The 22,598-nt window shown below is 35.7% G+C and overlaps 1 protein-coding gene across 4 annotated transcripts in view; it reads left to right on the forward strand.

The window, feature by feature from the left end:
• Positions 1-22,598, forward strand: part of USP34 (ubiquitin specific peptidase 34) — a 230,772-nt gene that overhangs the window by 130,813 nt on the left and 77,361 nt on the right. For all 4 annotated transcript variants that reach the window (XM_069580354.1, XM_069580356.1, XM_069580355.1 and 1 more), the window contains 8 exons: positions 1,557-1,683; positions 1,780-1,927; positions 9,621-9,721; positions 9,932-10,141; positions 15,358-15,483; positions 16,941-17,063; positions 17,184-17,267; positions 17,780-17,866. In XM_069580354.1, the coding sequence (XP_069436455.1) occupies positions 1,557-1,683; positions 1,780-1,927; positions 9,621-9,721; positions 9,932-10,141; positions 15,358-15,483; positions 16,941-17,063; positions 17,184-17,267; positions 17,780-17,866 (1,006 nt within the window). The remainder of the gene's footprint in view (positions 1-1,556; positions 1,684-1,779; positions 1,928-9,620; positions 9,722-9,931; positions 10,142-15,357; positions 15,484-16,940; positions 17,064-17,183; positions 17,268-17,779; positions 17,867-22,598) is intronic.

The raw sequence follows: 22,598 nt of genomic DNA on the forward strand, positions 1-22,598 counted from the left end.
TTTAAAATAGGTGTTTATTTAAGTCTTTTAAAACAAGTTTTTCCTAGGATTCCTGTGTTGCATTTTATCAGTTTAGTGAATTTTAGTTCAAAAGTTCCTTCTCAGGTGTACAAACTTTTTCAAACTGAAGAAAATTGATTATTATAACATCCTTAATAGAAACCTTTGTATTTGTTTATGTTTTCCTCTAAAAGTTAATCTTGGTGCTAAATAATTTATATAAATACTTTTTGGGTGGCAAGTAAATAATCTAGGAAACAATTGAATATTCAAAAACTGAGAGCTAGTTTTAAAAAATTATATAGGAATTTTCAAGCAAATCCTTGTGTAGTATCATACAGTTTCAGGTGCTTAATGTGCTTAGTGCTACTCCTAATTAAAAATTGCCTAACATTTATAAAATGAAAACATAAAGTAAATATTGTGTTTATTCCTTATATTAAAAGAGTAAATAAAAATGTCTTTTTAAAAGATTACTGTTTCTAATTTAAAATTGCCTAAACATTTTTATGAAAATATAAAGTAATTATTGCACTTATATATTGCTTATTATTAAAGGAGTAAATAAAAATGTCTTTTTCAAAGGATATTCTTTTTTAAAAGAGATAAGGTTATAATCTTAACAGTGGTTCTCAACTAGAAATGATTTTGTTTCTCTGAGAACATTAGGTAATTCCTGGAGACATTTTTGATTATCACAGCTTAAGGGAGAAGAGAAGGCAATGTTATTGGTATATATATAGTAGATAGACTACCAGACATCGGTAGTGCACCAGATTAACCCCTCATTACTTAAGAATTATCAGGCTCCAAAAGATTAATTACTCATTTGCTCATAGAAGGTGAACATTGGATCACATCTTGGAAATCAAGTACATTTATTTGCTTACTTGTTCTTTTATTCCAGAATTGCTGATTAGTTTAGACATTGATATTTTATTTTCTTAAATAAATTGAGGTACCCTGGATCCTGTCTTCAACTGAAAATCAGAAAATTAATATTTAGTGTTCATGCTTAATTGCCTGTCTCCTTTGACATATTAATCTTTATCATTCATTTTACGATTTTAGCAGTCATGGAATCGGCTCTCAAAAGTTGTTAGGCTGGTTAACATGTATTTACTGCAATACAGTTCTCTCTTTGAAAAATCTTTCCTAATACCTTTTTTCTTGCTTTGAAAATAGGATTGACAGCTTGCCATTTCACTTACTGAATTAATTTGTTCCTTTAAATTCCTCCTGCCTCTGCTACTCCCCAGTCCTCCCTTCATCTTGTTAAAAACAAACAAACAAAAAACACCCCATAATATTCTTAATGGGCCCTTTTTTTTTTTTTTGTAATTTTTCTTGGAAAGTAATTTTTAAGGCACTCTTAACTATATTTACACATTTGAGTTTGATTCAATATCATGAATCCAAACTTAAATTTAATGTTGTAAATTGTAATGTATTGGACCCTTTTGTGGGCTCTTTTATTTTGTAAAATAGCAAAAACTTCTGTAACATTAAAATAGTTTAAAATGATATCCTTCCTGTATGTGGTTTTTGTGTTTTAGGTTTGCGTATCATCTCAGACAGTGGCAAATTGAAGGCACGGGTATTAGTAGTCATTTGAAAGCACTGAGTGACAAACAGTCCCTGCCGCTGAGGGTTGTATGCCAGCCAGCTGGACTTCCTGACAAGGTAGTTACATAGTTTTAGTTTCCAAATTAATAACATTTCCCAGTTCAAATATATGTTCTTTTTGTATTTTTAAATTGGTTGCATCTCATATTTCAGATGACTATTGAAATGTATCCTAGTGACCAGGTAGCAGATCTTAGGGCTGAAGTAACTCATTGGTATGAAAATTTACAGAAAGAACAAATAAATCAACAAGCTCAGCTTCAGGAGTTTGGTCAAAGCAGCCGAAAAGGAGAGTTTCCTGGTAAGTCCATTAGTTCAAATTTTTCTATTTTCTAGGTTCTATCATATATTGACTTCAAACCTTTACTTCTTTAAATAAAGACTATGAGCCGTGTTCTTGACTCCTCCCCTCCCACCCTTGGTATGGTGCCATCGATTCTTCGGCAAGAGTTAATAGTTCTCTTTTACTTTTTTTTTTTAAAGATGTTATTTGCAAACATTTGTACTCATTTTTCTCCCCCCCCCCAAAAAAAATCTGCTTTTGTAGGTTATTTGATAAACAGTGTGGGAATTAATAAGTTTGTGTCCATACACTACCTAGAACCCAACTTTAAAAGTGAAAGTGTTAGTCACTTTAAGTCATGTCTGACTCTTTGCAACTCCATGAACTGTAGCCTGCCAGGCTCCTCTGTCCTTGGGATTTTCCAGGCAAGAGTGCTGGAGTCGGTTGCTTCTCTAAGTACCCAGTTTTACTCAGTAGTTTTTAGGGTGGGTGTTTTTTTTTTTTTTGCTATATTTTTTGAAGTGTATGAAAACAATACATCATTGAGTTCCCACCTATGCATCTCCCCTTCCCTCAAAAAAGTATCATATTAAGGAATTTTCGTGTGGGCCTGAAAGGTATATTTGATTACTCCCTTTTGGTGTCTTTACATAGCACATAAAATAGGGGCTATTCAGAGGAGCAACCAGAAAAGCTGTTATATTTTACTTACAGGTTAAAGGTCTGAATGAAAATAGGCCAAATACATATTTTAAAATGCCTACCTGGTAATGTCACTTTGATTGATAACATTAGCGGAAGAAAATCTTGAAGTTTTAAAAGCTTCTTTTTAAGACTTTTAACCTCCCTGTGTGCAGAGTGATAATTGTTACGTCTCTTTTAGTAAGGAGCCAACAGTTTTACTACATTGTGCTTAAGATGAAATCATATGTATATTTTAAATATATCGGATCTTAAACGATTTTTAAATAATTAGTGAGTATTCTTGATAGAAGAATAGATGTTGAAAAGTCTCCCTTCTGATCCTGTCTCTAAATCTCCCATTTCCCTTCTCCTGAGGCAGATTTTCTTAGATATTTTTCAAGAGATAACAAGATATTTTTTGACCCTTGAGTTATATGGGGATTAGGGACACCAACCCTCTGCACAATCAAAAAATCCATGTATAACTTATGATTGGCTCTTCATACCCGATGTTCTTCCATATCCATAGTTCTGCATCTGTGGATTCCATCAGCTGAGAATCAGGTAGTACTCTAGTATTTACTGTTGAAAAAAGCTTGCATATAAATGCATCTGTACAGTTCAAACCTATGTTGTTCAGGGGTCAGCTATGTACTTAAAACACAAGTATAGTAGCCTTCAGTTTATACTCTTCTATCCCTTGTTCATTGTGCTTATTATCTTAGAGAACATTCCATATAGTTAATTACGGAAAGTTACCTCATTCTTTTTAAGATCTATATATTGCCTGTAGTATGGTGGTACCATGGTTTATTTTCAGTTCAGTTCAGTCACTCAGTCGTGTCCGACTCTTTGTGACCCCATGAATCGCAGCACTCCAGGCCTCCCTGTCCATCATCAACTCCCGGAGTTCACTCAGACTTGCGTCCATTGAGTCAGTGATGCCATCCAGCCATCTCATCCTCTGTTGTCCCCTTCTTCTCCTGCCCCCAATCCCTCCCAGCATCAAAGTCTTTTCCAGTGCGTCAACTCTTCACATGAGGTGGCCAAAGTACTGGAGTTTCAGCTTAAAATGATTTATTTTACCTATTCTCTATTAAGGGATATTTAAATAGTTTCCCTTCTTTTGATTTTATAGTGTTATACAGAGTATTCTTAATACATACATTATCTGACAGGAGTTGGCTAAATACCTAGTTATGAAATTTTCAGATCAAAAAGTATATTTTTGTTACATTGCAGTGTATATAAAGAAAATATGAAATGAGTAATAATAAAATGAACCACCAATGCACCTACCACCGAGAATAAGGACTAGAACATTATTAGAAGCTAGTTGTGTGTCCCTCCCTGATGTCGTTTCCTCTTCCCCTTAACACTATCTTGACTTTTTTTTTTTAATATTCTTTATAGTTTTACCTCCAGTGTATCTATTCTCAAAGGATGTATTTAGTTCTGTGAAACATAAGCACAGAGAAACTTGATGGATTAAGGAAAAGGGAATATGGTCTTGTTAGGCAAAGGGTCACAGAAAATGCAAGCTAAAGAAGGTATACTTTCATCTCTTTAGTAAGAAGTGAAAGTGTTAGTTGCTCAGCCCTGTCTGACTCTTTGCAACCTCGTGGACTGTAGACTGCCAGGCTCCTCTGTCCATGGAATTCTCCAGGCAAGAAAACTGGAGTGGGTAGCCATTCCCTTCTCTAGGGGATCTTTCCAACCCAGGGATTGAATCCAGATCTCCTGCATTGCAGGCAGATTCTTTACTGTCTGGAGCCACCAGGGAATCCCAAAAGATGTATTATAAAGCCTCATCGAAGGTTACCAGTAGGAAAGTTCTCAAGTTTAGGTCTTGGCACAAGGAAGACATATCTTAGTGCCATGATGTTGACAAGATGCTGAAATGCTCAACAGAAGAGTCTTTTCTTTTTCTGATCTTTTTATTCGAAATGAAATTTCGTCTCTGTGATGATAGGACTTGAAGATGAGAGTAGAAACTTGACAGTCCGAGTAGAGAGAAAGATCCTCGGCCCCGTTCACTTTTGCATTCCTTCCTTAGACAGAGAAGGTGTGAAAATAGCAGAGATTTGCTCTTTTGGCCCTCAGGAATACGTTTTTCTAGTCACACTGATCCTATCGATTGTTTTCCACATCTAACTCTCAGTAGTTGGCTCTCCATTATCATCCTCCTTGTAATTCTTTGTCTTTCTCATGTGTTGACTACTCTGTTTTCAATATCCCATACCTTCCTTATTGGTTCACTTTTTTTATTTGACTGGAATATCGTGCAAATTATCCAGTAACTTCTTGAGAGATTGTTTGAATGATCGAAAATATATTTCTGATACTTTAAATGGTAATTTGGCTGAGTATAGAATTCTAGGTCAGAAATAATTTTGTTTCAGAATTTTAGGCATATTAATGCACTTCATGGTTCTGTTGCTGTTTCAAATTGTGAAGCCATTTTGATTTCTGGTAGTTTTTACACATCCTGTTAATATTTTTTTCCCCTTTTCCAGGGCTTACTGAACCTTCTTGTGCCTATTTTACAATACTGTGCCTGAGTATGGATTTATTTTCAGCAGCTGTAATGGGTACTTTATATTCAGAGGTCCTTTTTAGTTTGGCAACTTGTATCCTCTGCTCTGGCATTCTTCATTCCTTTTGTTTAGATTGAGAAATTTCCATTTATCTTTTTTCTTCTTTCTAATAAATTTCGCTTGAAAATGTTTATATTGCAGATCTAGTAATTTTCTCAAACTTTTATTGTTTGAATAAAAAGTTTGTTTTGCCTTCATTTTTGAAAGAAATTTTCACTGGATGTAGATTTCTAGGTAAAGAAATGCTTTCTTTTCAGAACTTTGTAAAAATTTTCCAGTTATCATGTGGCTTGCAGAATTTCTGACTGAAAGTCTTGTCAGTTTTCTTATCTTTTATATATAATATGTCTTTCTAACTGTGCTTGGTTTTAAATATGTTTCTTTAACATTGAGTTTCAGCAGTGTGATTATTAATGTGCCTTGTTATGTTTATGCAGTTTGGATTTAGTTCAGCTTCTTAGGCCTGTGTATTTGTAACATTTATCAAATTTGAAAAAGATTAGCAATTATATGTTTTTAAGAAAAATTTCTCCCCTTAGTCTCACCATAATTTCTGGACCAAGTGACTTCACTTTCACTTTTCACTTTCATGCATTGGAGAAGGAAATGGCAACCCACTCCAGTGTTCTTGCCTGGAGAATCCCAGGGACGGGGCACCCTGGTGGGCGGCTGTTTATGGGGTTGCTCAGAGTTGGACACGACTGAAGCGACTTAGCAGCAGCAGATGAAATTTAGCAGTGTTAGTGCCTCATAGATCAGTGAGGTGCTGTTTTTCCTTTTCCTTTTCTCTTTCTTTTCGTTCTGTTTCTACCCCTTCCTTCACTCTCTTCTTTTCCTACTTTGTCAGGTGTTGATCTTGTTCCTCTGTGGAATCAGTGTAAATAAGATTATAGATTATAATTTTGTGTCTGCTTTAGGATTTATCTTTTTCAGGTCTTGAAGGTTACTGTAAGTTCATTTGATTGCCAACTTGCAAACCTGTATTATCTATTCCCTTTTTTCTCTGTCAGATAGTTGTAGAATTGTAACAATGTACTTCATTGCAGTTCCAGAGGCTTAAAAAGTAGATGAGTGTTGTTTAACGTAGCATCATAACCTAAGAATTTTTAAGATTTCTTGTTTCCTTTTCTTGTTCCTTCCTTGTTTTTTGTTTCCAATTTGCTGCATTAAGATATTGAATTTTTAAAAGATAGCAACTTTCTTCAGAACTGTTAAGGAATAAGCAGTTCTTAGGTTAAAAATCCTCTCAAAAGTAGTAGAAGATAGAAAGCTGCTCAGTTAACTCTAAAAACCAGTTTACCAATTATAATTAAAGGGTGTACACATTGTATAAGCCTAACTCACATATCAAATAGAAACCTGAATCCTAAGTAAAGTACTAGCCATCTTAGGTATATTTTGGAGTGAAGTCATGCATGCTTAGGGAATTTAGAAGGAACCAGGAAGCGAATCAACTCTATATTATCTTAGCAATCCAACACAACTTAAGGATATTTCATCAACTGTTGTAGAAAGATCAAGTTATAGATTGTATTAGATTATCTCAATAACATAGAAATTTAATAAAAATCTACCAAAGTATTAAAGGTTTAGTATAGAATTTCTGTTCTGTGTAGTAGCTCATGTTTTTCTTAAGCATTTACTTTCTGCTAAATAACTGATTTAGATAAAATAGTATCAGAAGAAGGAACTCAGTGATGATTTGCAGGTCATATGATGATGAATAGGAAGCTAAAGATGTCAAGTACTTTGAAATGATTTTTTAAACATTATTTAGGGTACTTTTTTTTTTTTTTTTTTTTTGGTCACGTGGCTTGTGAAATCTCCCCAAACAGGAATTGAACCCAGGGCCACAGGAGTGAAAGCACTGGATCCTAGCCATTAGACTGCTAGGAAAGTCCTTAGTTAGGATACTCTTCATTACTGTGTTTTTGTAATATATGAGAATAAAACTTTCTGAGATATATGAATGAACACCTGAATAAGTGATTATACCTAGCATTTCTGTGTACAAAATATTGTAGAGATGCCAAGTTAATTTCTTTCTTAATATATTATACCTAAATCTGAATGAAGTTTTACTTTAACTTGGATGAAACTACTCTGAATAATAAACTGTGTGAAGAAACAAAACAATATCTATTATAAGCTCTGAGAGGTTTAAAGGATAATAGATGAATTTTAATATTAGCTAATCTACATTTAAAAACTACAACATTATGATCCTCTTGAAGAGTTGTGAAGTAAATCACAATAGGTAACAAAGAAATATTCTTCGGGCAGAAAGAAAAACTCTGTTTCTTTCTAATAATCAGGGTGAATTCAATGTCTCTTTTTACACACACATGCGTGTGCACATACCCAATAACTATAGGAATATTTAGAAGATACAGGATTGGATATTCATCACACCACTGGGAGGACCAGGGTTTCTAGGTTTAGAAATGGCAAGAAGGCCCAAGGGTAAGAATCACAGATATAGCTACACAATAATTAACAATTGTGGTGCAGTTATACTTAAGAAAAACAATTGAAATGACTCTTACTAGAGGAACCCATTTTCCTTACCAGAAATATTTTCTGGTAGAATTTTCTGGAGTGGAAGGAAAATGTATTTTTAAAATGTTGAATGTCATTATGGAAAGCAGTAGTCCTGGTTCATTCATTACTGAAAGTAGTTATTTTTGTGCCTATCCAATGGAATTTGCCTACATGAAGTTAATAAAATTTAACAATACTTAAGTTTATTCATGAGCTATTTCATCATTTTACTTAATTTTCTTTCTCTATCAAGCATTTTGTTTACATTTTTTTTCATGGATTAAACAGTAATTTGAATGCCTCCTGTTCTAATGTTGGGAATACATATGTGCCTTGTGGAACTGTCTTTTTTTTTTTTTAATGAGAGACAACTTAAATATCATATCAGATATTAATAAGTGCTATAAAAGATGATAAAGCAGAGTAAGGGGTTAAGAGTGAGATGCAGCTCTTTAGGTTTAGGATGAAGGCCTTTTAGAGCTCACATTTTGTGAACAACTTAAACTGTGGAAATGATCCATATGCATTTCTGGGGTGGAGCAGACCTTGAGACGGGAACATACTGGTGCAAGAAAGAACATGCTTGGGTAACTAAAGCATATTTTGGTACAGATGATGGTGGGAAATGAAGACGTAGGCAGCAAAGAGGACTTATACATTCTAGAAATGTCTCAATCTATTGAGGTCATTGAATTTACTGTAATGTAGAATGTTGTAGCTTATCTTTTTCATTTCATGCCAGAACTTTATATGTGTCCTATATTCTGTTTTATTTTGTTTTGATGGGTAATAATTGGGAAGAGAGAACTGGATCATTTTAAATACATGCCGATCCAGTTCAGTTCAGTCGCTTAGTCGTGTCTGACTCTTTGCGACCCCATGAATTGTAGCACTCCAAGCCTCCCTGCCCATCACCAACTCCCGGAGTTCACTCAGACTCATGTCCATCGAGTCTGTGAGGCCATCCAGCCATCTCATCCTCTGTCCTCCCCTTCTCCTCCTGCCCCCAATCCCTCCCAGCATCAGGGTCTTTTCCAATGAGTCAACTCTTCACATGAGGTAGCCAAAGTGCTGGAGTTTCAGCTTTAGCATCATTCCTTCCAAAGAAATCCCAGGGCTGATCTCCTTCAGAATGGACTGGTTGGATCTCCTTGCAGTCCAAGGGACTCTCAGGAGTCTTCTCCAACACCACAGTTCAAAAGCATCAATTCTTCGGCGCTCAGCCTTCTTCACAGTCCAACTCTCACATCCATACATGACCACTGGAAAAACCATAGCCTTGACTATACGCACCTTAGTCGGCAAAGTGATGTCTCTGCTTTTGAATGTACTGTCTAGGTTGGTCATAACTTTTCTTCCAAGGAGTAAGCGTCTTTTAATTTCACCATCTGCAGTGATTTTGGAGCCCCAAAAAATAAAGTCTGACACTGTTTCCACCCTTTCCCCATCTATTTCCCATGAAGTGATGGGACCGGATGCCATGATCTTCGTTTTCTGAATGTTGAGCTTTAGGCCAACTTTTTCATTCTCCACTTTCTTGCGAACTAAAGCATTAATGAATCTGAGTCTCACGTATTACTGAGGGGAAATGCTGTAGGTTCTCAGAAAGCTCTAGTGGTTTTTTAATTGTAAATTTTTTATATTATTAAGCAAGCAGAAATTGATCTAATTAGACTGGTGCTAAAGGAGGATTTTCTTAGAATTTCTAAGGCTAACCTTGGAAAATAGCAAATTATGCAGGAAGCATACTTAGCACCATTTCCACTTTGCTCAAGAATTATATTTAAGCTTTATGTCCAGTGGTAGGAATTGCTATAACCATGTATTCATGTTGGCAGATAAATTAACTTTTACAAAAAGTTGACTTTAATTTTCTGCTGTTTTTTAAGGAGGCCTTATGGGACCTGTCAGGATGATTTCTTCTGGACATGAATTAACAACAGATTATGATGAAAAAGCACTTCATGAGCTTGGTTTTAAGGATATGCAGGTAAACATAAATGTGGTTTGAGTTTTAATCATCTTTTGACTTACAGTCAGTAGTTGTTTAGTTGAGGTATAGTTCAAAATCAGTCTTAAGTGCTTTTGTTAAAATTTTAAGGGAAGTTATTTTCTACCTCACAGATTTATTAAACCAAAAACTTCTTATGTCTGACTATATGTTGTTTTTTTTCCCCCTCTGTTGCTCCTGTTTTTATAGATGGTATTCGTATCTTTGGGTGCACCAAGGAGAGAACGGAAAGGGGAAGGTGTTCAACTGCCAGCATCTTGCCTACCACCTCCTCAAAAGGACAACATTCCAATGCTTTTGCTGTTACAAGAACCTCATTTAACTACTCTTTTTGATTTATTAGAGATGCTCGCATCATTTAAACCACCCTCAGGAAAAATGGCAGTCGAAGATAGTGAGGTGACTATATCATTTTATTTTCACAAAATCTTATTTTGTCTTTGTTGACTGGAAAATAATTTTCTCAGTAATCTCTTAAATATCAGTAAAACCAAAGAATCCATTTATTAATTCATTAAGTATTTAAGTGCCTAATATCCCAGACATGTTGTTTTAAGTACTGTTATACAGGGATTAAAATAGACACAGTTTCAGCCTTCATTGAGTCCAGTGGGGAAGACGGATAATTCAATGGCACCCCACTCTAGTACTCTTGCCTGGAAAATCCCATGGATGAAGGAGCCTGGTAGGCTGCAGTCCATGGGGTCGCCAAGAGTTGGACACGACTGAGTGACTTCACTTTCACTTTTCACTTTCATGCATTGGAGAAGGAAATGGCAACCCACTCTGGTGTTCTTGCCTGGAGAATTCCAGGGACGGGGGAGCCTGGTGGGCTGCTGTCTATGGGGTCACACAGTGTCGGACATGACTGACGTGACTTAGCAGTAACAACAGTTTCAAGTAAACTAACAGGTAAACAGTTTTAGGTAGACGTAGTTGCCATGACTTGACATTAGAGATTGGTGGTAGACAAAACCCGTGAAATTAAAAGATGTTTGCTTCTTGGAAGCAAAGCTATGACAAACCTAGTTAGCACATTAAAAGCAGAGACATCACTTTGCCAACAAAGGTACATATAGTCGAAGTTACGGTTTTTCCAGTAGTTATGTTATGGATGTGAGAGTTGTGCCATAAAGAAGTCTGAGCACCGAAGACTTGATGATTTCAAACTGTGGAGAAGAGTCTTGAGAGTCCCTTGGACAGCAAAGAGATCAAACCAGTCAATCCTAAAGGAAATAAACCCTGAATATTCATTGGAAGAACTGATGTTGAAGCTCTGGTACTTTGGCCACCTGATGTGAAGAGCCAGCTGATTGGAAAAGACCCTGATGTTGGGAAAGATTGAGGGCAGGAGGAGAAGTGGGCAGCTGAGGATGAGGTGGTTGGATGCCATCACTGTCTCAGTGGACACAAGTTTTGGCAGATTGGCCACCTGATGTGAAGAGCCGACTGATTGGAAAAGACCCTGATGTTGGGAAAGATTGAGGGCAGGAGGAGAAGTGGGCAGCCGAGGGTGAGGTAGTTGGATGACATCACTGTCTCGATGGACACGAGTTTTGGCAGACTCTGGAAGATTGTGAGGACAGGGAAGCCTGGTGTGCTGCATCCCATGGAGTCGTAAAAAGTCTGACACGACTGAGCAACTGAAGAACAGCAACATTTATATATTATTAATGTTTGGTCAAGGAAGGTATCTCTGAGGGAGACCATATAAACCTCAGCTTTCAAGATGAAAAGGAGGCTACTAAATGAAGAGAATGAAGAATAATTTGGGTAGAGTAGTCTGATTCCTGAAGCCCTTGATAATAAGGAGTTAGGCAGGTCTGGGAATTGTTTGGGAGCCAGTAAGTAGAGTGAGGAGGTAGTGGGAGAGTGAAATGAGGGAAAAATGAAATGAAAAGTTAAACAGCCACGCTGGTCATTGCAAGCTGTTTCCAGTTCACTCAAAATGGGCAGCATTGGAATGGCGTTTTGTTTTGTTTTGTTTTCAAATTTTATTAATTTATTTATCTATATTTATTTATTTAGCATCTTTGTTGGTGAGCATGGGCTTTCTCTAGTTGCAGCAAACAACTGGGCTGGTCCCTAGTTACAGTGCATGGGCTTCTCATTTCAGTGACTTCTTTTTTTGTGCAGCTTGGGCTTAGGGCCCTTGGGCTTCAGTAGTTTTGATACACAAGCTTATTCGCCCTGAGGCATGTGGAATCTTCCCCGACCAAGGATGGAACCCATATCCCTTGCATTGGCAGGAGGATTGTAAATCAATGGCCCACCAGGGAAGTCCACCATTGAAGTATTTTAAGCAGAGGGAAAGACATATATCTTAATTTTTTTTTAAAGGTAATAGGTTTGTTTAACAGGGATAGAAAAAACAATAAGGAACCTCATGTACTAGCATGGAAGTAGTACATGGAGGAAGAATTGACTTTAAATACCATCTTTTCAGTACTAACTCTCAAACTCACTTCTCCGGACCAAACTTCTCTTGAATTCCAGACTTAAACATTTAGTTGCTTACTTAACACTTTCACTTGATGTCCCACAGGCATCCATTCTCCTTCACTGAAATGGAATCCACCCAGTCAGAAACCTGGACTCCATCTCTTCTCTTCTTCTTCCTGAACGCGAGTCTATCCCTCCTCCTGATCCTGTCTACCACACCTGATGTTTTGACCTGTTGTCCTCTTAATTTATTTTCACTGCCACCATTCTGTTTCAGGGGACCATCTTTCTTAGAAGAATCATCATTTTGAGATTGGCAGACTGGTGCCTTTATGACTTTTCTATGTTAGGCTAACAGAGTTCTTTGCTAAGAATGTTAAGTGGCTTCTTTCTACATTTCCAGGATGTATTTGCTCATGAATTACCAAATTAAATCATCTGTTCCCCATAACCTGGTTTCTTTTGTGGTGGCACACTCTTAAATTCCCAAGAAATCCCCTTTTTATTCAACCAGAATAATCTTGATAATAATAGATGTCCATAAACCTGCATTTCCTCACCTTTAAATTTTATGTGATACTTAATAACCTTTTACTTCATGTCAGTATTGTATGGCTAGTTTAAAAATAAAAGATAATTATAAGAACTTCCTGATTTTTTGAGGAGGCTGCTAGTAATCTATGAAGTGTGTTATGGGGAGCATAAGGAGAAAACAAAAATTTGAAAAACTGGGAGTGTGATTATGATGTAATTCAAATATAAGGACAGAAAGACAGATTGTAACCCATACTACAAAAGACCTTAAGAGGTTTTTATTTGTATTAAAATGGATTGTTATTATCATGAAAGATTATAAAGCAACAAAAAGTCACAGAGTTCAGTTGTTAGTTTGGAGGATTATTTCAAGAGAAAACAAAGACCACAGAGGTAGGCATACCAGTTAGTAGCCCATCGTAATTCACCATGTGAGGCCTAAACCAGAGAGAAAACATTCATTTTGGACAGATAAATTATTACATCATGACCAGTATGCAGTTGATGGTGTGGAGTTTCTTTGTTGTACTAGATTGGTTCAGTCTTGATTACCAAAAACATAATGGGTCTTTACTATGTATGGCGTTGTATGGCCTTCTAGTCACAATGTTAGATCATAGTCACGTACACTTCGAAGATTTTTATTTTCCCCTCTAGATCATCTGCTGGAGAGTTTAGTCCCTTCCTTGTTTTCCTCCCTCTCCCCTTCCTTCTCTTTTTCAAACTGGGTATTTACAAAGGAATGAATTCTATTTTATTGAAGAACTGTCAGTGCCTTCTCTTCAACTAAACTAACAGTATTAACGTGGGTTGCTTCTCTTTTTTGATTCAGTTCAGTCGCTCAGTCGTATCCAACTCTGCAACCCCATGAATTGCAGCATGATAGGCCTCCCTGTCCATCACCAACTCCCGGAGTTCACTCAGACTCATGTCCATCGAGTCAGTGATGCCATCCAGCCATCTCATTCTCTGTCGTCCCCTTCTCTTCCTGCCCCCAATCCCTCCCAGCATCAGAGTCTTTTCCAGTGTGTCAACTCTTCCCATGAGGTGGTCAAAGTACTGGAGTTTCAGCTTTAGCATCATTCCTTCCAAAGAAATCCCAGGACTGGTCTTTAGAATGGACGGGTCGGATAACTTTGCAGTCCAAGGGACTCTCAAGAGTCTTCTCCAACACCGCAGTTCAAAAGCATCAATTCTTCGGCGCTCAGCCTTCTTCACAGTCCAACTCTCGCATCCATACATGACTACTGGAAAAACCATAGCTTTGACTAGACGGACCTTTGTTGGCAAAGTAATGTCTCTGCTTTTTATTATGCTATCTAGGTTGGTCATAACTTTTCTTCCAAGGAGTAAGTGTCTTTTAACTTCATGGCTGCAGTCACCATCTGCAGTGATTTTGGAGCCCCAAAAATAAAGTCTGACACTGTTTCCACTGTTGCCCCATCTATTTCCCCTGTTGCCCCATCTATTTCCCATGAAGCGATGGGACTGGATGCCATGATCTTCGTTTTCTGAATGTTGAGCTTTAAGCCAACTTTTTCACTCTCCTCTTTCACTTTCATCAAGAGGCTGTTTAGTTCCTCTTCACTTTCTGCCATAAAGGTGGTGTCATCTGCATATCTGAGGTTATTGATATTTCTCCCAGCAATCTTGATTCCAGCTTGTGCTTCTTCCAGCCCAGTGTTTCTCATGATATACCCTGTGTAAAGCAAAGTTTATCTTGAAATTCCATCTCTAAAATTCTCTTACCTTCAAAGTACATTAGCTTTATACCATTATACAGAAAGAACTGAATTTTTATTTTTTGTAGATGTGTAAGGATATTCTGTTGGCATCTGTTAGGCTGGGTGAATACCTCAAAATCAGTATGTGACAGCAGCTAATAGTAAAATAATGAGTACGAACTCACACTCTGGAAAATTCCAAAACTCTAAATTTTAGCTTTCATTGCTTGTTTACCTCTTAGGGTTGTTCTTTAATTAAGAAACAAAACAAAACACAAAACCCCCAAAACTTGCCGGTTTCTTACATTGTTGTTTTTGTTCAGTCACTAAGTCATGTCCGACTCTTTTTTCTTAATACTTTTTGTAATATTGTTTAGCATACTGTTATCTCGTACTTTAGACAATTCAAATTTAACAAGTGATAATGGAAAAAAGTAGGTTCTTTAAAAGTGTTTGCTTTTCTTTTATCTCTGCTTGTCTGAGATTGAAATATAAGATATGGATTAGGAACATAAGAGAAACAGGTGTACACTTTCCCCAAATGGAAGGTCAAGGATTTAATTAATCAACTTTTTGTCATTCTTGGAATAGTGGCCTGCAAAGAGGAGATAGGTGATAGTCTGATTGAAATTTATTTGGATGATTTCATAAAACATTTTCACTTCTGTTTGAAAAGTTTTTCTGAGGAAAGTGGCCAGAGTTGCAGGTCACTTTTTCCTAGAAAAGTGTTCAGTAACAAGTTGAAAAACCACTGCTTTGACATAACTAACTTTACTGTATAACAAATGGTTTATTCTCATTTTAAAGTGAAATTTTAATATATTATCAAACTTGATAGTGATTTGATGCAGATTAAAATTAAGTTTAATTAAAAAACTGATCTGTTTTAATAAGCAGTTATTCTTATTTTTGTAGAGCTTAAGATGTGAAGAACTTCATCTCCATGCAGAAAACCTTTCCAGGCGTGTATGGGAACTACTGATGCTTCTTCCTACATGTCCTAACATGTTGATGGCATTCCAGAATATCTCAGATGAACAGGTAAGTTCACAAAATATTTTTACTTCCCTGGAGGATGATACCAGTTTACATTTCTACTGGTAGTATATGAGATTGGTTGTTAACCTGTAACCTCAGTAAAATTTTGCCCATTTAATAGGTTAAAAAGTGCCACTTCATTTTAAAGTTCATATATTTAATTATTAGTGAGCTTGAGTAATATGGGCTAAATATAAGGTAAGGATGGTCTATAAAATTATCTCTGTAAACAGTAAATTTGCCTTTATATTAGTGTTTTTTCATATTAGTGTATGTTCTGAATATTGCTTTGTTTTTGACAACAAAAAGTAACATTTAGAGAAAATACTATGGTTTAATGATATTTGCATCAGTGCTTATTTTGGCTGCTTATACACGGCAACTGGTAGAAATAGAGAAAAAGGGAGGCAAAGCAATTTAATATATATTAATATTTCCAGAGGCATGACCTCACATGTATTAAGTATTAACATATCTTTGTAAAGATGTCTGTTAAAATTAAAGACACCTGTTAAACAATAGGTGTTCTGTTGGTACTCGCACTTAGTAACCCCTTATTATAGAACTTTTAAAAATAATCTTTAATTTTAACAGACATCTTTACAAAGATATATTAATACTTAATACATGTGAGGTCATGCCTCTGGAAATGTTAATATGTATTAAATTTTTTAGGGCTTCCCTGGTAGCTCAGACAGTAAAGCGTCTGCCTGCAGTGCGGGAGACCTGGGTTCGATCCCTGTGTTGGGAAGATCCCCTGGAGAAGGAAATGGCAACCCACTCCAGTACTCTTGCCTGGAAAATTCCATGGACTGAGGAGCCTGGTGGGCTATAGTCCTTGGGGTCGCAAAGAGTTAGGCACGACTGAGCAACTTCACTTAAGGTGATTTTTCAAGACTTTGTATTTTGAATGCCTTGAAAGTGAAGAAATTGGGCCTAGAAAATGGGAGTTGATGACTCATTGTAGCTCTGTGAATAACATTGTCCAGCATGCATATTAAGTGTGAATAGCACTTATATATTGAGAGTAGAAAAGAATAATACTTTAAAGTTTGTGTATTTGTATATGACTTTTTAAATGGGTAGGTGTCACATAAATATTAAATACACACTGCACTGCTGTATCCTTGAAAGTTGACACATTCAGTTAGGCTGTGTGTTTTTTATTCAGAAGATGATAAAGTACCTCAACTCTTGTGGAGGATAACAGATATATTTTTTTCCTATGCTGCTATTGTATATTAATTTTAGCAAAATTTAAGGAATAATTGGTATTTTAAGCATATGATTAGTTCCAGTGATATAGTTGCCCTTCGTATATGTAACATTTGAGTTTTTATATATAGTGTCAGTTTCTTTAGTCTTCACCACCCGCCCCCGCCCCTGGGTGCTGAGGAGGAGGTGTGGTTCTCTTAGTAAGTTGATTTGAGAAACCTGTATTTTTCTTTTTTTAATTTAAGAGTAATGATGGACTTAATTGGAAAGAACTGCTGAAAATTAAAAGTGCTCACAAGCTGTTATATGCCCTGGAAATTATTGAAGCACTGGGAAAACCTAACCGAAGAATAAGGAGAGAGTCAACGGTGACTGCATTTCCATTCTTATCATCAAATGTTTGTTTTCTCTCTGGAACAAAATTCCAGAGTACATTATCTTTTAATCCTCCTGCCACCCTTCCTTATTTATTTTTGCTATTCCCACAGGGAAGTTATAGTGATCTTTATCCAGATTCAGATGATTCAAGTGAGGATCAAGTGGAAAACAGTAAAAATTCCTGGAGTTGCAAGGTTTGATTATACATGTTTTGCAGTGTCTTGGTAAAAATAATTGATCTCGTGTACCAAAAGTAGGTACCACAATTACCGTTTTAAAGTAATGTACCATTTAAATAAAGCATGATTTTTAAATTATATATTACTTTAATCACATTAGTAAACTGAGATTATTTAAGGCTTTGGTGCTTCTGTTTTTAGCACTTTTTTTTTTTCCCGTCATTAGAATACTGTGTTAGGACATCCCAGTGCCTGAAATTAAATGGTTAATGGAATACAAAGTATGTATATAGATTTTTGTAAGAATCTTTTCAAAAAATTCTTGAAAATTAGCTAGCTGTTGTTACTTTATTTACACAAGTTATATTGGTTATTTCAGCCAAAGAATAATTTCCTAAGTGAAAAATATGTGGTATTTTACTTACACACACAGACTTAAACACACATCCAGTCACTGAATCAAAAAACAGATTTTACTGCATTATGTAGCTGCTTTCCTCTTACCATACTCTCGCAATTGCTTACAGTTTGTTGCCGCTGGAGGACTTCAACAGTTGTTAGAAATTTTTAATTCTGGAATTCTAGAGCCAAAAGAGCAGGAATCCTGGACTGTGGTAAGTGAAAATTCACCCTTTCAACCAGTTACAGTAGCTGATTGCCACTTCTATAAGCCAAATCCATGAACCACTTGCAAGTGTTACTTTTGCTGCAAACTTTATTGTAGTAAAGGAGTGTGAAGTACAGTAGAAATAAATTTAAGGAAAAATAAGGAATCTGGTGAGCTAATTATGCAGTAAGAGTTCTCAGTGTCAACTCTGTACAAATTTTAAGTGCTAATATTAATGGTACTGAACTATAACTCATGAACAGTTTTTCATTAGCTTGATAAGTTATATATTAATGTTTATATAGTCTTAAAATTTGGGATGATTTTTAAGAAAAACTTGTTTTTGTCTTTAGTTTTTTGAAAATATTCTTTGTTTTGGTTTGACCATTTTTTCCTTATAAGCACTACTCAAAAATGTATTTCCAGACCATTTGTGACTGCTCTGCAATGAAATAGGTACAGAATTTGAGAGAAAGCCTTTAGAAATTTTTATAGCAGTTGGACATTGACACAGTATTTTTTAAATAGTTTTTACAAAATTATTGATCTTTAACAAAATGGAAGTTTTAGGAAATAGTACTTATTGCTGTTAACTTGAAGAAGCACTGTCCTATATTATTAGGAAAATAAAATTGCTTACTTGTGGAATATTTTAAAATTCATAATGATGGACAAAACTGCGTAATCTAGTTTTGTCTGAAATGGAAGGTATGCTCGTTTCCTGACCTCCAGCAAAGCAGAATAGCATTATCAAACATTGCATTCAAAAATTAATTTCTTAGTACTTGTATTTTAGAATTATTTTAGAGTCCAGATTTACTATTGAGTGCTGCTGCATCCAGTATGTTAAAAAATAGATACTTTTTGAGACATGTATTGCTGTCTGTTAAGGTTTTGTTAATCTTACCATTTTTTTCAATACTACTTTGCCATTTTTATTTTACATATTTTGCTACAGATATTTTCCTTCTTAGAATAAATACCTCTACAATAGTAGTTGTTGATTTTTGACTTTTAAAACTCAGATATCCTTCGCTGTGTTTTATTGTTTTGTTTTTGTTTTCTCACTACTCTTTTAGAATTATAAGGTGCCTTTACGTTCTTAGGCAAAGTGAGAGAATTTAAAAATTTTAGAGTAGTTATGTGTTGTTCATAGGATTTTTGCTTAAAAATGTCTGTTTGCTTTGAATTAAGTTTACAGGTAATCATGTGCTGAAGATTTTCTCTGTTTTGCTTTAAAATTATGGATACTTTTATGAAGTATTAAGAAAAATTTACTACCATATGGCACACATTGTAGCTTGGCAACACTTGAGATGGCTAGATTGATTAAGACATAGATTGCTTTCAGATTGACTGAGATCCACTATTCATAATGTATCTCTCAATATATTAAAAGACACTGTGAATAGTCTTAAGATTCACAAACTACATTTTCATGAAGTCCAAGTTTTTTGTTTTTTCTTTTGTTACTTGAGTTTTTGGTATACTCTCCAAGATATCATTGCTAAATACAATGTCATGACCCTTTGGTTCTGTGTTTTCTTTAAAGATTTTTATTGTGTTTTAGGTCTTACATTTAGATCCTTGATTCATTTTGAGTTAATTGTTGTATATGGTGTTAGATAAAGGTTCAGCTTCATTCCTTTGCATGTGGAGATGCAGGCTTTCCACCACCTTTCCGTGAAAAGACTCTTTTTGCCACAGTGAATGTTCCTTGCATCCTTATCAAAAATCATTTAACCATATAGATGAGGGTTTGTTTTTGGGCTCTCAGTTCCATTCCTTTTTTTAAAGCTATCTTTATGCTAGTTCTTCACTTGGTGTCTGTTACTGTAACTTTGTAGTAAGTTTTTAAATCAGAAAGTGTGAGTCCTCCAGGTTTGTCCTTTTCTTTCAAGATTGTCTGTTTGGAGTCCCTTGAGATTCCTTGTGAATTTTGGAATGAATTTTTCTGTTTCTTCAAAAAACGTCATTAGGATTTTGTTAGGGATTGCATTGAATCTGTAGGTCACTTTGGATGATTCAGTTTAGTCTCTCAGTCGTGTCCGACTCTTTGTGACCCCATGAATTGCAGCACACCAGGCCTCCCTGTCCATCACCAACTCCCGGAATTCACCCAAACCCATGTCCATCGAGTCGGTGATGCCATCCAGCCATCTCATCCTCTGTCATCCCCTTCTCCTCCTGCCCCCAATCCCTCCCAGCATCAGAGTCTTTTCCAGTGAGTCAACTCTTCGCATGAGGTAGCCAAAGTATTGGAGTTTCAGCCTCAGCATCAGTGCTTCCAATGAACACCCAGGACTGATCTCCTTTAGGATGGACTGGTTGGATCTCCTTGCAGTCCAAGGGACTCTCAAGAGTCTTCTCCAACACCACAGCTCAAAAGCATCAATTCTTCGGCACTCAGCTTTCTTCACAGTCCAACTCTCACATCCATACATGACCACTGGAAAAACCATAGCCTTGACTTGACAGACCTTTGTTGCCAAAGTAATGTCTCTGCTTTTGAATATGCTATCTAGGTTGGTCATAACTTTCCTTCCAAGGAGTAAGTGTCCTTTAATTTTATGGCTGTAGTCACCATCTGCAGTGATTTTGGATGGTATTGATATTTTGATACTAAGTCTTCCAGTCCATAAATGCAGGATATGTTTCCATTTATTTGTCTTTAATTTCTTTGAGCAACTTTTTTTGGCTTTCATTATAGAACTCTTTTCAGCTCCTTGGTTAAGTTCCTTCCTAGATATTTTATTCTTTTCTTTTTGATGTTTCTGTCATTGCCTTTTCATATTGTTCATTGTTTATGTACAGCTGAATTCTGTATGTTGACTTTGTATCCTTCTAATTTGCTGAGATCATTTATTAGTTTTAACACAAACAGATAAATTTCTTTCTTTCTTTCCAATTTTGATGCCTTTTATTTTTCTTGTGTATTGCTCAGGCCAAAACTTAACACTGTGGTGTTGAATAGAAGTGATGAAAGCAATTGTCCTTGAATTCCTCCTGATCTTAGAAGAAAAACTTTCAGTCTTTCACCATTGAGTATGATTTTCACTGAGTTTGTCAATATAACTTTTATTTATTATGTTGCACTAGTTTGCTTCTGCTCCTATTTCATTGAGTATTTTTATCATAAAAGGGTGTTGAATTTTGTCAAATGCTTTTTAAAGCAGTAATCAAGATAATGTAGTCTTTTCCTTCAGTTTGTTAATATGGAGTATTTACATTGATCAGTGCTCATATGTCAAACTATCCTTGCATTCTAAGAATAAGTCCCACTTGGTCATCCTTTTACTATATTGCTGAATTCTGTTTACTAATATTTTGTTGAAGACTTTCGCATGAATATTCATAAAGAATATTAGCCTGTAATTTTCTTATAGTGTCTTTTGTCTGGCTTTGATATCAGAGTTAATGCTTGCTTCATCAAATGAGTTACGGAGTTCCCTCTTCAGTTTTGGGGAAAGTTTGAGGATTATTGGCAATAGTTCTTCTTTATGTTTGTTAGAGTTTACTAGTGAAGCTGTCAGGTCCAGGACTTTTCTTATTTGGGAGATTTTTGATAACTGAATCAATCTCCTCACTAGTTACAAGTCTATTCAGATTTTCTTTTTGATTGAGTTTTTGTAAGTTTTGTGTTTCTAGGAATTTGTTAATTTTGTATAGTGTATTGAGTTTGGGGACATAACAGTTGTTTGTAGTACTCTATTAAAATCTTTTTTATTTCTGTAGAAGTAGTTGAAATGTTCCCACTTCTATTTCTGATTTTAGTAATTTGGTTCTTCTTGTTTCTTAGTCCTCCTAGCTGAACGTTTGTGAATTTTGTTCTTTTCTAAGAACTAGCTTTGATTTTCAGTGATTTTTTTTTTTCTTTAGGTCTTTCTGTTCCCTATTTTATTTATCTCTGTTTTGATTTTTATTATTTCCTTTCTGCAACTACTAACCTTGGGTGTAGTTTGTTCTTCTTTTTCTAGTTTGTTAACCTCTAAAGTTCGATTTAGTTGACTCATTGGAAAAGACTCTGATGCTGGGAGGGATTGGGGGCAGGAGGAGAAGGGGACGACAGAGGATGAGATGGCTGGATGGCATCACTGACTCGATGGACATGAGTCTGAGTGAACTCCGGGAGTTGGTGATGGACAGGGAGGCCTGGCGTGCTGTGATTCACGGTGTCGAAAAGAGTTGGACACGACTGAGTGACTGAACTGAACTGAACTGAAAGTTCAGTTAATGAGATCCTTCTTTTTTTGTAATGTAAACATAGTTATAAATTTCCCCATTAACATTTCATTTGGACCATGTTTTTTATCTTCGTTTGTAAAGTGTCTCTAAATATCTTGGGGATTTTTGTTTTGCTTTCTTTGGGGTTTTTGTTTTTTGTTTGTTTTTTTTTTCTCTTAGTAAAGAGCTGTAAGACTTTTTTCCTTAATGAATTTGGACAAGTTTTTTTGGTCAGGTATATGTGTTAAGAATATTTGCGTTCAATCTGTGTTTTGTCTTTTCTTTATATTTACAGTGTCTTTTAAGCAGAGAAGTTTTCAATTTTAATCCTAGCTAAGAAACCTTTTTTCTAAGGTCACAAAGATATTCTCCTATGTGTTCTTCTGTAAATTTTATTGTGACCTTTTACATTTAGATCTGTGGTATATTTTGAGTTAACTTTTGTATATGTAGAATGAGGTTGAAGTTTTATTTTTCCATATGGCTATCCAATTTTTCTAGCACCATTTGTGTGA

This window comes from Ovis canadensis, chromosome 3 (genome assembly GCF_042477335.2).
Source record: "Ovis canadensis isolate MfBH-ARS-UI-01 breed Bighorn chromosome 3, ARS-UI_OviCan_v2, whole genome shotgun sequence".
Lineage (NCBI taxonomy): Eukaryota > Metazoa > Chordata > Mammalia > Artiodactyla > Bovidae > Ovis > Ovis canadensis.